General features: G+C 49.3%; 1 protein-coding gene across 1 annotated transcript; it reads right to left on the bottom strand.

Moving 5' to 3' along the window:
• Positions 1 to 474: 474 nt before the first annotated feature.
• SYT11 (synaptotagmin 11) lies at positions 475 to 14,583 on the bottom strand. Its single transcript, XM_063316814.1, has 4 exons — positions 14,415 to 14,583; positions 7,346 to 8,169; positions 3,352 to 3,472; positions 475 to 2,273 (listed from the first exon to the last, which is right to left on the bottom strand). The coding sequence occupies exons 1-4, from the start codon at positions 14,446 to 14,448 to the stop codon at positions 1,963 to 1,965; spliced, it is 1,290 nt and encodes a 429-aa protein (XP_063172884.1). The 5' UTR covers positions 14,449 to 14,583; the 3' UTR covers positions 475 to 1,962.
• Positions 14,584 to 15,917: the final 1,334 nt, after the last annotated feature.

The following is a 15,917-nucleotide window of genomic DNA, read 5'->3' as shown; positions in this document are numbered from 1 at the left end:
TGTGGATAATGGAGTCATTTTGGCTCCTTTTCCTGGGTTGGTGTGGCACGCTGAGCCATTAACCAAGTTGGGCTTATACAGGACGCTTGGCAGAAACATCCTTGGTCAGTCGGCGTGTTGTGTGAGCACAACCGATGTTCCGAGGGCAGTTGCACTTTTGATTTGCGCAAAAGATCTGGACACCGGCCATTTTCCTTCTAGCGTAAAATTAAGAGAAAAACTCTATTCCTTCCCCCCCCCCCAAAATTTAAGATGGCTGGTTTGGTTTTGACTTGGCGTCGAGTGGAGTTGGTAACTAGTTTTTGGCTTAGCGCGATGCACGACAGCCAATTGTGATTGATTCCACAGAACTGGTTAAGTAGGCAGGGCAGGAATCCCAGATTTGGGGGGGGGGGGGCTACAACCTGCATCTTCCCCACCTTTCTTGGCCCTGCCCAGTTTGAATTGCTCAATCAATTAAGCAATCAATAAATGTAAAGTGACTCCATCTTTATTTGAATGTCTGGGTGTGCATTAAAACAATGTTGACGTTACAGATAGCATTACAGTTTTGTTTGGTTAGTATAACAGCATTACGCAGTTGTACATGGTTCAAGTTATTTTTTTTTTCCCTTAAAGTTTTTTTTCCTTGTTTTTTGTTTTGACACAAAAAATCGTAACTTCTCAGAGTTTAGCTTTGTTTTAATTTTTACAACAGACACGAGGTGGAAGGAAAAAGAGAAGAGGAACGCGACAACAACCAAAAAGTGATTCACAGCTGGGAAATTTGATGGTGAAGCAACTTTCACAAAAGTATTCCCGTGTATGGTGATGGTGGTGGTTTAAAAAAAAAAAAAAATCATCTGAACGCCTTCATTTTCCCATTACTCCTGTGGAGGAATAGAACGGTTTCCATATGCCTGAAAAGCTAGAAGCGGGGAACCAAGGGTCCTCCGATGGCTGGATTACAAGTCCCATCAGCCTTGTCTATTTGACATGCCAGCAGGTGTGCAGAGACACCAGAGGCCAGCCATCCCTGGCAGGTTCCGTACCCCTGAAATACCCCTAAAACTATTTACCCTGAGCACATTTCCTTGACGACTCTTCCAGGCTTTAAAAATCACACCTTTTGCTCCGAGTGCAAATTAAAAAAAGACTTCTTAAATTGAACCGTGTTCAGCCATAAAAGAGGGTGGGGAGGTTTCTGGCCACAGACATTTTCCTACCCGAGGCAAAGATTTTGAACGGCGTGTGGGCCATGTGCACTGCTGGGTTAATCCCATTATTTATTTTACAGGAAACGATTTTAAGCAGCAAGTGCCATTCAGGCATTTTACACCCACTTCAGGAAGGGTTTTCTTCTGCCCTTAGACAAATGCCTGAACCACTGCGTATATGTACAAGCGTAGTTAATCCGTCCAAATCGTACGGAACGGCAAAGGCTTAAACCGAGACAGGGCAAGCAAAGAGCCAGCAGGTCGACACCAGAATTTTTGTGTTTTGTTTTTTAAAAAAGGGGGGGGGACCCAAAGTCAGGAAGAGAAGCTGAATAGAACCAGTTGTGAATACCTGCAAAGACAGTTCAGCACAAAACACAACTTCCATAGTGACAGATAAACTGCGTTAAAAACTGCATCTCGATATTGGTAAGTTATACTAATTTTTTTGTGGTTTTTTCCCCCTTTCCCCCCCCCTTTTAAACGTCTGTATTCGGCATGCAATAGCGCAATTACAACTGTTCTTATATATGCTGTGTGGTATTGTTAAAATTAATGCACTCTTTCCCCCCCCTTTCTGTAGCTCCGTTTGTAGAAACTTGGTGCGCGCGCCCTGTAAATGTTAAATGTCACAACAGAGAACCAGTCAGCTGCTTCTTATGGAAACTTTTAGTTCTACGACTAAAACAGAAGGGACGGGGGGGGAGTCAAGAGTCTCTTACGTGCACAGGTGTGAGTCAACACCCAGCGCCCTCCATATACCCTGCTAATATTCACTCAAGCTGTGCCACTTTGCGATCTGCTTCCTGGGGCTCTCGCGCACCTCCCGCCAGTGTTCCACTCCGCCCGCTGTGACACTGTGCGCCCCCAGGATCAGCCGCCCCACCACCTCATTTTTCGTGGTGCGGTCAAAGTCGATGACCAGGAACTCAATGCTGACGTCGGGGAGGAGATCCACGGGGATGTCGTAAACGAACGACTCGTTGAAGATGGGGTTCAAAGTGCATTTCTTCACGTGGGTTTTCTTTTTGGCAATGCGCTTCCTGCCGTAGTAGATGTTCACCTTGATGTAGGGATCTGGGGAAGAGGAGGAGGAGAAAAGGAGGCCAATAACACAGTCCAGGAACAAAGCTGTTTATCCAAGCTGCTCAAGATCACCCAATTTGGAGCTTATAGTTTAGGCTCAGTGACAAAGTAAGGATTTGGCTACGCAAAAAGCGTGGGATCCAGTCTTGTGTCTTAAAAGGTGTGTTCTGCCTAACCTTTCCCACAGCAGGAAAGATCAGGATCGTTTAATCACATTTTAAGGCACTACGGCACCCTGGTTCTCCTTAAATTGATTCCTTTTGGCAGAAGAGAAAGCTCCAGCGGTAATCTCACTCAAATATTTGATGACTTGTTAAGTTGCCAGCAGGCATGAAGAAGGAACGTAATTGTGGGACTCCTATCTCGACTTGTACCCAATGGCACTTAACTAAGTTTTTCTAACATTAGCCGCCCAGGGATGCTAAAGTTGCGAGATGGGCAGCCATCCAAACTGATTAAATAGATTAATAAAAGCAAGGTTGACTTGAGTGATGGAATTAAAACACAAATATGATTAAAAACATCAGCCAGCTAAAAATATTGACGACTATACCAATTATCAGTAAATCCGCTCAGGCGGTGTTTCTCAACCTTGGCAACTTGAAGACGTGTGGACTTCGACTCCCAGAATTCCCTAGCCAGCATGCTGGCTGGCTGGGGAATTCTGGGAGTTGAAGTCCACGCATCTTCAAGTTGCCACGGTTGAGAAACACTGCACTTAAGGGGTCATCCAAGTTCTTTCTACATAAGGGTGATTTTGTCTGTTGGTAGGATTCTGAGAGAGGGCTGGACTAATTCCCGTTGGGAGGGAGCTTTGAAATCTGGAAGAAGCTGCCAAGATTTGGTGCTGCAGCCAAGCACATGGCTGCTTCTGAAGATGTTAATGCTCTGGGCAAGGTCATGAAGCTTTTCTTCTTCAGGGAACCTTTCCCCAAGTTGGTTCATCCTTCGCTAACACATTAAATAAGAATGCAAAGGTTGATGCAGACCAACATTTCAGCAACCTGCTGAAAGCTTTTGGAAGGTGTCTGAGGAAACTCAAGGATGAGCTGAAGAAAATAGCTTCTACCTGAGAGGCCAGTGATGTCCATCTTGGGCAGCTGCCTTGCCTTCAGCACCATGACGGTCATCCTCTGAGTGACAGGCTGATAGGACAAGGACACCTGTAGCTCCCCTCTGCTGACACATTTCTGGAAAGAGAGGAGACATCATCTGAACGTCCACCTTACATCACCCGAGGCTATCTGGCCGACTTCCTCAGATCTCCAACCACCTTCTCTCGGGCCTTTGACTCTCAAAGTCTGGGTGGACAACAACAGGGAAAGAACATTTGCAGCTGAGCCACAGCTCGGGTAGAAGGATAATCTGACAAGATTTGACCTCCACCACATGTGGTCCAGCGTTTCTCATGGTGGCCGCCCAGATGCGCCTTTCTGTAAGGATACTACGGCATTCTCCTGCTTGTGTCCACACAAAATCGGTGTTTAGAAGCATCCTGCCTCTGATGCTGGAAATCAACTTACCACCGTTGAATTGCATCAGCTTCCATGAGTTTCTTTAATCCTCTCTGAACACCATCCAGATGGAGGGCCATCTATCTGGCTTTTCCCTTTCTCTCCTGCCCCGTCTCAATTTCCCAGGGTGTTCAACAGGCATGGACTTTTGGCCCTCCAGAGAAGACCAAATGGAAAATACTTGTTGAATGTCTGCCCGTCGCAGATAATGCCCTTCTGCCCAGCCAGATCCCACCATTTTGTCTATCCGTTCCAAGCTTTTTGACCAGTAGGCGTATTTAGAACTTGGTCATCTTGGCATGACCAGGGCTGGCCTGCTAAAAGAACTGCAGCAGCAACAACTCACAACTGCAGGAAACAAAACCAGAAACTACCAATCAGCTCCTGTGCTCGTCATGACTTTTCCAATGGTTTATTTTATTTTATTTCCAAGTGTTTAATTTTAACCCCATGCTGAATTTGTCAAAGTTCTATTTAAGAGTTTTTCCCACCACTCCCGAACAGAGTTCCCAGCCTCCTTCAATCTAGCTATGTACAGGATCTGATCCTTATTTCAGGAAGAAGGCTCCCCTCCGTTCCCAGTATGAGGAGGAACGAAGATAGCCCCAAGGCTGTCTTTACACCCCTCCAAAGTTGTCAACAATAGGCATGAGCCACAAGGCTTTGTGTTTTACTGAGCCTTTTTGCAGCACCCCGTAACTACTTTCTGGCTGCAACAGCGATATTAAAGGATTAAGTTATTTAAAAAAAACTTGCGGGTAAAGGATTTTTCATCTGGAAGGGTTTTGTTTTTTTAAAGAAGGAAAGGAAGAAGGGTGGGGTGGGGAAGGGATCTGGTTTTGTTGAGCTCGTAAGGTGGAATTAAACTGGAACCTTGCCGAGTGTTGCAAAGCCACTATTAATCCTGTGAATACTGGCCTCGTTGCCATGGTTTTTTGGTGCCCTACATTCAGGGCTTAGGTAGTGCCTGGCTTGGACAGCCGGCCTCCGAAACACTGGGGTATTATCCAACAAGACACTCAAATTCAGCCCAGTGGCCAACTCCCCGTCATCCGTCATTTTCTTAACTTTTCACGGGGCCTAAAATCAAGAGAAGGAAGCCGATTCTGGCTGTCAGAGCTTGGGAGATCAAGCCCTTCTCCAGAAACACCTGGAAACTTGCTGCTGCACATAGGTGTAGGAAGCCTGACGGACCTCAAGGAATGGATGCAAATCCCACTTCTTTTTCCCACCAAGCTTTCTGCGTCCTCCTTTACACCCCAGCCCTCTTCGCAGCTGATGCACTTTGCAAATCAAAGCTAAACTGCTCCAGTTGAAATATAAAGGTGTGTGAAAACTCCATCCCTTTGGCCTCTAAGACATCGCTCTGATGGGGTATTGCAAGCCCAGGAGCTGTCCAACAGAGCAAGCACCAAAGGCTGCTGTTTTATCAAGAGCAGTCTTCTCCAGATGCCGTTTGGGGGTTCTGGAAAATGCAGGAGAAAGACTCGGAGTTGGGGAAGCCTGTCTTAAAATTTGGAGGAGGCTAAAGATGCATTTTATGGAATGGGAAGAGTCTTCTGCCCATTGCTTGCTTCAATGCTATAGAAATATGTCTGCCTCTCAAGCAGTGCTTCTCGACCACGGCAACCTGAAGATGTGGACTTCAACTCCCAGAATTCCCCAGCCAGCAAGAGAATTGCTCGCCGGCCGGTCTGAATCAAAAAAAAAGGAAATATCCCCATAAATCTGGGGTTGAAGCATGTAAATTAAGCCACGTGCATCATGCGCAGAGCCGATTAGTTAATTTAATTGGGGGGGGGAGGGAGAAGCTGCCGCGTCTCTCAACGTCCCCCGCTAATTAACACGAGCACACTTCACTTAATTACGGATCCAGGCCTGAATTGCAGCTCAGCCTTTTAACAGCTGCGCGGCGTATTATTTGAAAAATGGCGTTCTCCCACCGTTACAGCCGTGCTTGGGACGTTAACCTTGCAATTCCTTAGTGGCCTTCTTGGGAGAAAACGCTCACCACTGAACTCCCACCCACAGGTTGAGAAACCTTCCCGAGGTCTGGGTGTTGACTCTTCCTTGCCCCCACTACGATCCCACAGAGGCCACGGGTGCAATCCAGACACGGTGGTGGTGTTTCCTGCAGCAGCCTCCGGGCTGGATGGGTTTGGCATTGTTCTCCCGGGGACGACGGGCATGCTAATCCTAGGCAGGACCACTTTGCCGGAAGCAATATTACTGCACAGACGTAAAGGGTCGTGTAGCATCAGAACAAGGATTCTCCTCTTTTTCCTTTTTTTTTTTTTTTTGGCAATCTTTGCATTTATTCTACAGTCAGCGTTCGGTTTCCCAAACGCCTCCATAACGCTGACCCGGCTGATTGCGGCTGACCGTATTCAAGGCTTCTGTGCCTGCTGACCTCAATCCTAGTTCTAAATTCTTTCTCAGCAACGTTTCCACCGTTGTGTTATTGCTCGTGATTGGGGCGGGGCAGCGGCTCTATTGCCTAGAATGGCCCTCCTTATGGGTGTCTTCCTACCGTCTTAAAAATACAACTCTAATTCAGCCTTGACCTGTATCTTCAACCCTCCCCAGCCAGTCGGAGCTGTGATTGGAGCAACCGGGGGGCACCAGAGTGCAGGGAGACTGAGGTCCTTCAAAAAAACCTTTTTTTCAAAAAATCAGGGTTTTGTTTTAAAAATAGCAACCCCATTTAATGGATTCAGCCCCCCCCCCGCAAAAAAAAAAAAGCGATTGGGCAGTCTAAAGACTAAAAGTTGTTATCACATCCGCTTTCATGGATCTGATGATAGCGTGGTGCAGAAAAACTTAAGTTTTTGCTGAGATTTAACTCAGCTACACCGCGGGAAATGCCATACGTCAAAAACCTAATGCATACTTAATGTAGCCAAGACGTAATTTGGATTGATCCATAGCAACCGCAATGGCCTGCAGATGGGTCTCCATCCCACAGGATGGGTTTCACTGCGTCTCGGCCCCAGGGCCTCGGCAATACGCTCCCAGGTTTCTAGATATGGCTGCTAGCCCCAGAAATCACCCAACTTTGCTCTGCAGGTCATGCCCTCCTTGGTGCTGGGAACAAAAAGTGCTGTTAGTGTGTCCAAAAAATTCAGAGGAGAACGATTACAGATTCTGCTCATCTTAAATTAGAATGCTTCTCAACTTGGTGCCCTGCACCGGGCAAACTTTCTGGCCTTACTGCTTCCTCTGCCCTCTTCCCAAGCTAACTTTCAGTCCATCTCAGCTTGCTCCATCCATTTCCACCTTTCAGATCCTAATCTACTTGCTCTGGATGCTTGTCAAGGCTGGAAATGAAGGTTCACGTCAACTTTACTAGGTTTTGGCTCCACGCCCTTTCTTCCTGTGAAGAGCCAAAACACGATGACAGCCTTCCTTCCTTAACCTGACGTGTCAAACTACAGTTCCCATCATTCCCTAGCCAGCAGAGCCCACAACGGGAGCTGAAATCGAACCCATCTCCCAGGTCCCATGCAGAGAAGAACGCGTAGGGGAAACCTGAAGACCACGTTTCCATACCTGTATGTTCCTCTTGATGATCTCTCTGGTTAGATGGACTTTCCCGGTGCTCGGGTCCACCCCTGCGAGCGGCACCATCACCTCTCCGATGACATCATCTCGAGAAAAGCGGTCGAAGCTTAGCACGAGGAAGTGAAGGACCAGATCTTGAAGCTGGCTGTACGGGATGCCGTAAAAGGTGAAGGTCTCATCGAAGACGGGGTCCAAGGTCTTCCGGAGAACACGCGTCTTCACTCGGTGCCTCTTGTCCGGCAGGATGGTCATCTTGATGTAGGGATCCGACCCCTGATTGTGCTCGTCCATCACCGGCAACCCGTGGGCTTCTTGGATAGTCACCACGAGAGCTTTTTTGAGGAAGTTGTAATCCACAGAGAAGGTCAATGTTCCTAGCGTGATCTCCTCTTCTGGAGAGGACAGCGAGGAAGTCTTGCTGCCTGCTGGGGTCAAGCTTTGATTGGGACTCAGCTCTTCTCCATATTCTACTTTGATGGGCAGCTGGTTGATGCATGAAGTTGTGTTTAGGCCGTTGGAGGCTTTGTCAGAGCCCACCAACCCGGCTTCAGCCGCATCCACCAGAAGGTGACCGTTCCCGTCCTTCTGGGCCACACCCTTCTTGTCTCGCCGGATCCGCATGATTTTTTTCTTGTTACTCAGCGTCTCTGGGTAGATGCTGATACCTTTCAGCATGTGGATGAACTTGTAAGGAGGGGCCTTCTGCTTCTTCTCCAACTGCTGGTGGCAACAGGTCCACACGAACACCGTCACGGAGACCGACACCACCAGGACCGTGGCACCAATGAGACCAGCCACAATGGGGGAGACATCTGAGGACGGAGAATTGGAGAGAGGATCAGCGAAGAGCCCATGTACCATCCTCACCTGCCAGACGTGAACAGGGGCAGGTCAAAAGCCACCCCTGCTTTATAACTCAGGAATTTGCCCGTCGAATCTCCCCACTGCCCATGCGGCTCAGGAAGGACAGATCACAAACTTTGGAACTCTACTGCCAAGTAGGGCAGACAAACTGGCGTTCAATCAAGGAATTGTCTAAGGCAGCTTCCTCTTCTCCACTTTCTGAGTACTTAATGTAATTTGAGGGTTAGAGGAGACGCCTTGCCGTCTTAGTGGAGCTACACACAGCTACCGTCTGTCTTGGTTTAAGGAAACTTCCCTTTAAAAAAAAAAATGATTTAGGATTGCTCATTAAGATCCCAGCCTTCCTTACTTTCGGGACAATCGAAGCAGCTTCAAAAAGAGGCATATAACAGCTCTACACGCCATCCCCAAATACCCAGGCCTTGTGCATTAATGCCAAAGCGTGTGATGGCCGTTAACACGCTTAACCGCGGGGAGTTACAAATCGAGCACCTGTATGTGCACCAGATGCATCTGTAGATAGTCTGGATTGTGGTTAGTTCTGCTTTAAAAAAAAAAAAGCTTTGCAAGTTGCAACCCAGTTGGCTTATAGTTCAGGATCGCATGACCATCCATAAAACGAGTTAACCAGGTTTAGGACGCTGAGAGAGGCCGGCCAATTAGATGGTGGAGGTCGGTCTGTAGCCTGACTAGCAGAAATGCACATGGGAGGGAGGGAGGCCAATTAATTTAAACGTGCCTGCAGTGTCTGCTGAAGATCCTAGCACCCAGGGGAATCTGTGATCTGTCCATCTCCTCGATCCCTTGTTACAGTTATCTGCCTTTCGGATATGGCTGGCCCTATCGTTTAGCAGAGTGAGGTGGGAGATGCTGGGGAATGGAGGCACAGTAGCGGACAACCAATCTCCTACGTGCTCCCCACGTTTGGTTCTTTGCTTGCAGACGTTTCACGACCCAACTAGGTACCATCACCAGTGCTGGGGAGGGTGCAGTTTGCTCCTTGTTTGTATCTGCGTGGCCGCCCCCTCACAACCACCACAGAACCACAACCGCCATAAAAAGACGAAAAACTAAAAATAGCTGGCTGTTATCGATCTAATGCACACGGCCTCAGAAATAACACAGATAATGCAAGGATCGTCTCTGTCGCCTCTTTCCCCCTTGCCGCCCCTCCCACCCCATTGGCCTTCACCCCCTCCCCTTTTCCTGCATTTTTCTGGGGAGGAATTTGATCAAAGATGGGGTGGAAAAAAACTTGGCTGAGGAGTTGCATATAAAAAAGACTTAGGTGGAAGTCCCTAATCTTTTTTTTTTTTAATTTTTGTACAAGCCCCTTAGAGACTATTTACAAAGGTCCAGCTGATGACATACTAAGAGCTCTGTTGACTTGCACTTATGTCATATTACTCTGCTCCTTCTATTTCTCCCTACCCTGATGGTAAGAGTTGCCGGTGCCTTCCACCATTGTCTTCACCAAAAAGATGTCGGTTCTGTAAGTTCCTTGGGGCAGTGACCTCTCTTTATATGCTCGAGATACTTTCAGGAGCATATTATTATGAGTAGACTTGGACTGTTGCAATGCAATCAGCTTTCCATTTTCATTCCCCCTATTCTACCACCATCCCAGAACATTCAATGGCCACATTCTGCCCTTACCAGACTGTTTTGGGGGCCGCTTTCTCTATAGGGAGATATAAGATCTCTATATTTTATGTACTTTGCAAAAGCGCCATTAAATCTGATCTCCCTTTTGGTTAAAAGGAGAACAGAACATCAGAAGTAGTACAGATCGTCCTCGCTTAATGATCACAACTGGGACCAGAATTTTGGTTGCTAAGCGAAGCGGTCATTAAGCGAATCTGACCCATTTCATGACTTTTGTGGTGGTCGTTAAGTGAATCACAGTGGGTGTTAAGCAAACCATGTGGTCATTACGCGAATCATGCAGCTCCCCATTGATTTTGCTTGCCAGAAGCCAGCTGGGAAGGTTGAAAATGTCGATCACATGACCACGGGACGCTGGGATGGTCATAAATGTGAACCGGATGCCAAGCGCCCAAATGGTGATCACGTGACCGCGGGGATGCTGCAACAGTCATAAGTGTGAGGACGGTCGTAAGTTGGTTTTTCCAGCACCGTTGTAAGTTTGAACCATCACTAAACAAATGGTCATTAAGTGAGGACTACCTGTAGAACGTTGCTGTTAGGTGTACAATGGTGTTCATCAAAGAAACAGACGATCTAGGCAACATTCTGGGCATGCTTCAAAAACTTGCTGGACTACAAATCCCATTGCTCTTGTCAAAAACAGGCAGTGGAGATGCCTGACGGGTGGCATGCGACACCGTCCACCCTCCAGTCCTTCCAGAATCAAGAAAACTTGTCTGTAAGCTCCCACCACATTCCAAATTACACACGTAATTTGTGACCTCTTGGACCAAAACCTTAAGAAGTTTTGATGTTACATGGTAGAAGTGGATGTATTTCTAACAGCAGCCAGTTATCGGCAAAGGAGGGGGTTTTTCACCCTCGTCTCTGCACACCGGAGTCAAAATGCCTCTCAAGCTGAGGCTCCCCCTTAGAGTTGAGGCTAAGTCAAGAAAAAATAGGCCACTTAAGGGATTTTTCTCCAAGGCACGGAGGGGCAGTTAGAAAAACAAATGTTTGAAATAATAATAAAACGCTAAATGAATTAGGGTTTAAATAAAAAGAAAAGAATTTTCAAAAAGAAACCAAACAGCTCGGGAAAATGCATCGCTGCAATCAAAACTACTGGCCAAGTTAGCACACCGTCCAAACTGTGGTTTGCTTGGGTTGGGGTTAGCAATGGGGTCTGAGCCCAGCCCCTGTGGTTTGTAAATCCATGTTTATGGCTTAGCACAGCCCATCTCAGCTGATTAATCAACCACGCCTTAGGGTCAAGTGCTGACCCAGAGATGCACGTGGGGAATGAAACAGATTGAGACTTGACGCGCCAGGTTCTTCTCCAAATTTTAAATGGGAGTTTAGGAAGGCGATGACAAAGGCTAAACTCTTATTTTCTGCAGTTTTTTATGGTCCCCTCATTTCTTGCGAATTTGCATTTTTTTGTCCACGAATGAGATTTAAAAAAAACAACTTTCTGTTCTTGACAAGCATGGCGCAGATGTGCCAAGCCCCAAACCAGCTGTGTTTATTTGAATTATAATCCCCCCAGTGATTTTCTGCGAATGAATGGTTCCATCTCCCTTGGTGTCTGTACATGGATGCCAGGCTGGGTGTGTTTTTGTGAGAAAGATGGAACTTGTTAGAGGCAATCGCAGGAAGTGACCATCCCAGCAACCCTGAGTTGAAATCACACCAGTGGAAAATAGGAAAATCACAGAAAAGGGGGGCGGGGGGGAAACCCTGCTAGATTTCAGTGCAGAGGGAGGCAGACGCCAACGTGTCGGACTCCGAACTCACCCCCGCTCTCGTGATAATCCTCCTCTAACGTGATTTGAACAGCATCCGGAGTTAGTTGCAGGAAAATTCTGATGAGCAAAAAGCAATTTAATCCAAATGGCTTTCTATTTCCATCTGCTGAAACCATGCTCACGGAAAGAAACGCAGCGCCTCAAATATTGTGCCCCACTTTGGGATTTTGACACGTGGCAAGAAGCAAAGAGTCTACTCCATCTGCCTTCCGGCCAGCCGAGAACCACATGGTGGTATGCATTTGGCTTGTCCAAAGCCTAAAATGGGTTAACTTGGTGTGCTTTAGCTGGGTGGAAAAGCTGTTACGGGTAGTCCTCGCTTAACGACCAGAATTGAGCCCGGATTTTTGGTTGCTAAGCAAAGCCGTCATTAAGCGAGCCTGACTTAATTTTATGTCCTTTTTTGCAGAGTTCGTTAAGCAAATCACTGTGGGTGTTAAGCGAACCACATGGTTCCTTATGGATTTTGCTTGCCAGAAGCCAGCTGGGAAGGCAGAAAATGGCGATCATGGGATGCTGTCACGTCACAAATGTGAATTAGGTGCCAAGCACACAAATTCTGATCATGTGACCGTGGGGATGCTGCAACTGTCATAAGTGTGAGAACCAGTCATAAGTTGTTTTTTTGAGCACTGTTGTAAGTCCAAACCGTCACTAAGCAAATGGTTGTTAAATGAGGACTACCTGTACTCAACTTATGGTCCCTTTTTGCTTCAGGTCAGTCTAGAGGGCTCTACAAGGCAGTGCATTGGTGATTAAAAATTCAGAGTTTAATTAACAAAGGCAAACTTACCTATAAATTCAAGAGTAGTGTACTTTCAAAACTATTATAACATGGCAAATGCCCAGAATTGTTGAAAGTTGGGCAGAATACAAGTTCAATTGGTTTATTTTTATTATGGTTGTGGTTTTATTTTGGGACAGTAGGATCAAAATACGATTGCATGGATTTTTTAAGCTGAATTGTAGGTGTGTCTGTGCGTGTGTGGGAGAGAAAATACGAATCAAAGGCTTGTCCCTGGGGATAAGCTGTCAGGGAGTTATGCGCCAACACCTCAGGACCGTTTGGATGTATTCTATTGAGGGGTCTGAGAAATTAACAGCTTCCATGATGTTTTATTTTTTCATGCTTTTCTGTCCCAGCCCTGGCCAGAAACTTTGCTTAACTTGGTAAGGAAGATCTGTCCAGTCACGGTGGGGATGGACTTTGTGGTCCATGACTGACCGCTGGAAGAGGTGAGGGGTCCATCGAAGTTGAGTGGCTAATAAATTTAAATGAATAAATACTACTATTAATATTCTAATAATGGTGAGGAGCAGCTTAAAGGCCCTCCTGAATTAAGGGGGAAAAAATCACAGCGGGGTAGATTAGCAGTCTCCTAGTTCTCCCAAAGGAACCCCCCCCCAGGCACATCAGGCGCCTGCAAGCCGGCTGGTTTGGATGTTGCATTCTGCCTCGGGCAAATGTTCCCGGGGGCAATGCGTGGATTGCAGCAGCTACAATTTGATTTGCCTCACCTCCACACATCCTCCCTCCCCACACTTCAGACCCAGATCATCACCCAGATCATTGTTCAACAATGGCTGCCGGGGGGGGGGGGGCACACAACACACACACAACAAACAAAGGCTTTTCCTGTTGTTTTTTTTTTCCCTGCCTCCCAAGCTACCAGGGGCCGGGGCGCTGCCTGGCCCAGAATAGACATCACGTCATCCTGCCTTCTCAGAGCCCCCACTCAGCACCTGCCCCCTCCTTCCCCCAGCACCCCCCCAGGGGGAGGAGATCCCTCCAAAAGGGGATTGCCTTGCACCCCTTCCGGGCTCTGAAAGTCTGGGATCAGCCTCTTCTGGTCCTCCGGGCCTGGCCAGCTCCCACAGCTGGGCACGCCCGTGTGTGGCAGGGGCGGGGGTTAGCAGAGATAGGAAGGACCGGCACCAAAGAATCTGGGAGGCTGCAAGCAAAAGGGATAATCTTTTTTTTTTTTTTTTGAGGTGGGGGGAGACAGGGAGCTGGCCCAGCCTGTGTTCGGATTTCCCGGCAGAAATACATGGCGACTGGGTGGATGATGGACCAAGCTGGAAATGGAGAGGGGGAGGATGGCACTGCCAATGCCCAGCTGGAGAGGGGGGAGCTTTTAAACGTTATTTTGCTTTTATGCCTTCCATCGCTGGCTGCCCCTTCCTAACGGTCCCGCAAGTGATAACGGTAGACAGCAAGGAGGGGGTCGAACGGGGGCAGGCGGGCAGGCCGAGGGTGGGCGGGTGCGGGAGATGTTTTGGGTGGCGGTGTCCCCGGATTGTGCAGGGGTGTGCGTGAGTGCGTGCGTTCGTGTTTCTCCTCTCTCCTTCCTGCACCCATCAGCGCCAGCCAAAGATGCGCAGGCCAAGGGAACAGCGCAAGGAGCGATTCCTGCTGTGGGTCGGTGGGCATAACGTTTGCACGGCAGGGGCCCAGCGGGGGCGGGGGGGGCAGGCAGTCGTGCAACGCCGCCGCGGCGGAAGGCCCGGGGTTACCACGGGGCGGTGCGGGGGGGGGGGGTCCGTGCATCCGGCTCCTGCCGCAAGCCTCGATCGATGGAGGCGGAGGCCGGAGTGGGCTGGCTGGCTGGGCCGGGCCGGGATGCAGCGAGAGAGGAGGAGGAGGAGGAGGATGCCGGCCTACGGCAAAGGCCCGGGGGCCGCGAGCGCCGCGGAGAAGGGTGGCGTTGCGCAGCGGCTTTTCTGCCCGGCGCACTCACCGAAGCTGGGGCGGACGCTGGCGATCTCGGCCATGGCGGCCGGCGGAGGGGCGGCGGCGGCGAGGCGAGGCGCGCGGGGGTCGCCGTCGGCGGGCGCGGCGCTGAAGATGCTCTCCGGCTCCCAGCGCGATGCAGGAGCGGCCGACTGGTCCTCTGGCTGCCCTAGCTCCGCCCCTTTCGAACGCGGCCCGGGCGGGCCCCGCCCCTTTCGAACGCAGCCCGGGCGGGCTCCGCCCCCTTCGGCCGTCGGCGTCTCGCCTTCGCTGGGCTCCGGAGACGCCCGAAGGTGGCTGGGCAGGGCGGGCGGGGCCTTGCTGCGGGGTGGAGGCGGGCGGAGGCGGACACAAACGGGGCCTGCTAGAGGTTTAGTACCCCTCGGAGACCAAATGCATCTTCCCGAGAGCCGTTCGCCGGTTGCCACTGAGCAAAGAGCTTTTGCACCTTTTTTATTTCCCCCGCCCCAGCTCGGCTCGGTTCGGTTTTAGGGCATTCTCTGCCCCGGGGCAGCCGTTTCGCTTTGGATGCGAAGCGTGGGAGCGTAGAGAGTTTCGTCGGGTTTTTCCGTAAAGGAGGACGATTTTTCATTAAGATTAAAAGACAGAAACGTTTTTACAAAACAGCAATGCATAAGCATCGCTGAGCCGGGAACGCAGTGCGGGATCTCCTGGTAGGGAAGCGTGGAGGGTTTCTGTGTTTTTTAAATAAATAAGGTTCAGTTTTAACGAATAAATAAATAAATGTTTTTAGAAAACAAGGTTTTTCAGCCAGTAAGGATCATCCCTGAGCTGAGACTACCGTGCACTATCTCTTATCGCCCTAAATGTAGAGTCTGGCCATCGCAGGTTCACGTTAGGCTGGAGGAAGATTTTTCCAGGTCTGAGGACCAGCTGTTTTTTTCTTTCGGGCGATGCAACGTATGGAATTAATTCCTCGTGGAAAAATGCAACCAAAATAATACTGTAGAAGCACTGGGGCAATTTAGAAAATAATCAATACGTGCCACATTCGGATATTGGGTGCCCCCCTGGAAAAGCTTGATACCCTAAGGGATGCGGCAGCGTTTGCAATGCGAAGAAATCTTTGCCAACAATGATAAAGTAACTCATTAGTCACAGTAACAGCGCGAGGTGACGACCGAATGCAGAGTCAAGGGGGTCTGACGTCAGAGGTCGCGCGGGACGGAGTTTGGCCCCGCCCCCGAGTCACGTGGCCTCCCAAGGTCGCGGCCGAAAAACAATCCTCGGAAAGGGCCGCGCCAGCAAACAATATGGCGGCCTTTGCTTCGCCTAGGGCCCCCTTCCCTTTTCTTTCGCGCGCTCGGAATCGGGAAGGAGATCTAGGCTCGTCGGCGCCCGACGCCGACCCTCTTTCCCTCGCCAGCCGTCCAACAGCGGCGCAATTTCGGCTGACCAATCCCGCTGCCAGGACGAAATATGGCAGCGCGAGGGCCGGTCGCGCATGCGCGAGCGCGTATTTGTGCCTCCCCCCCGCCGTTTTTCGCGT

This window comes from Candoia aspera, chromosome 17 (genome assembly GCF_035149785.1).
Source record: "Candoia aspera isolate rCanAsp1 chromosome 17, rCanAsp1.hap2, whole genome shotgun sequence".
NCBI classification, from domain to species: domain Eukaryota; kingdom Metazoa; phylum Chordata; class Lepidosauria; order Squamata; family Boidae; genus Candoia; species Candoia aspera.
Note: the sequence above shows the minus strand (reverse complement) of the source record. Positions and strands in the feature narration are given on the sequence as shown.

Excerpts from the sequence above, each read along its gene's own strand:
- SYT11 (XM_063316814.1), bottom strand. The coding sequence starts at position 14,448 with ATGGCCGAGATCGCCAGCGTCCGCCCCAGCTTCG. Across the intron at positions 3,473-7,345 it reads TCATCAAGAGGAACATACAG|AAATGTGTCAGCAGAGGGGA; the intron begins GTATGGAAACGT and ends CTCTCTTTCCAG. Across the intron at positions 2,274-3,351 it reads GGACATCACTGGCCTCTCAG|ATCCCTACATCAAGGTGAAC; the intron begins GTAGAAGCTATT and ends CCTCTTCCCCAG.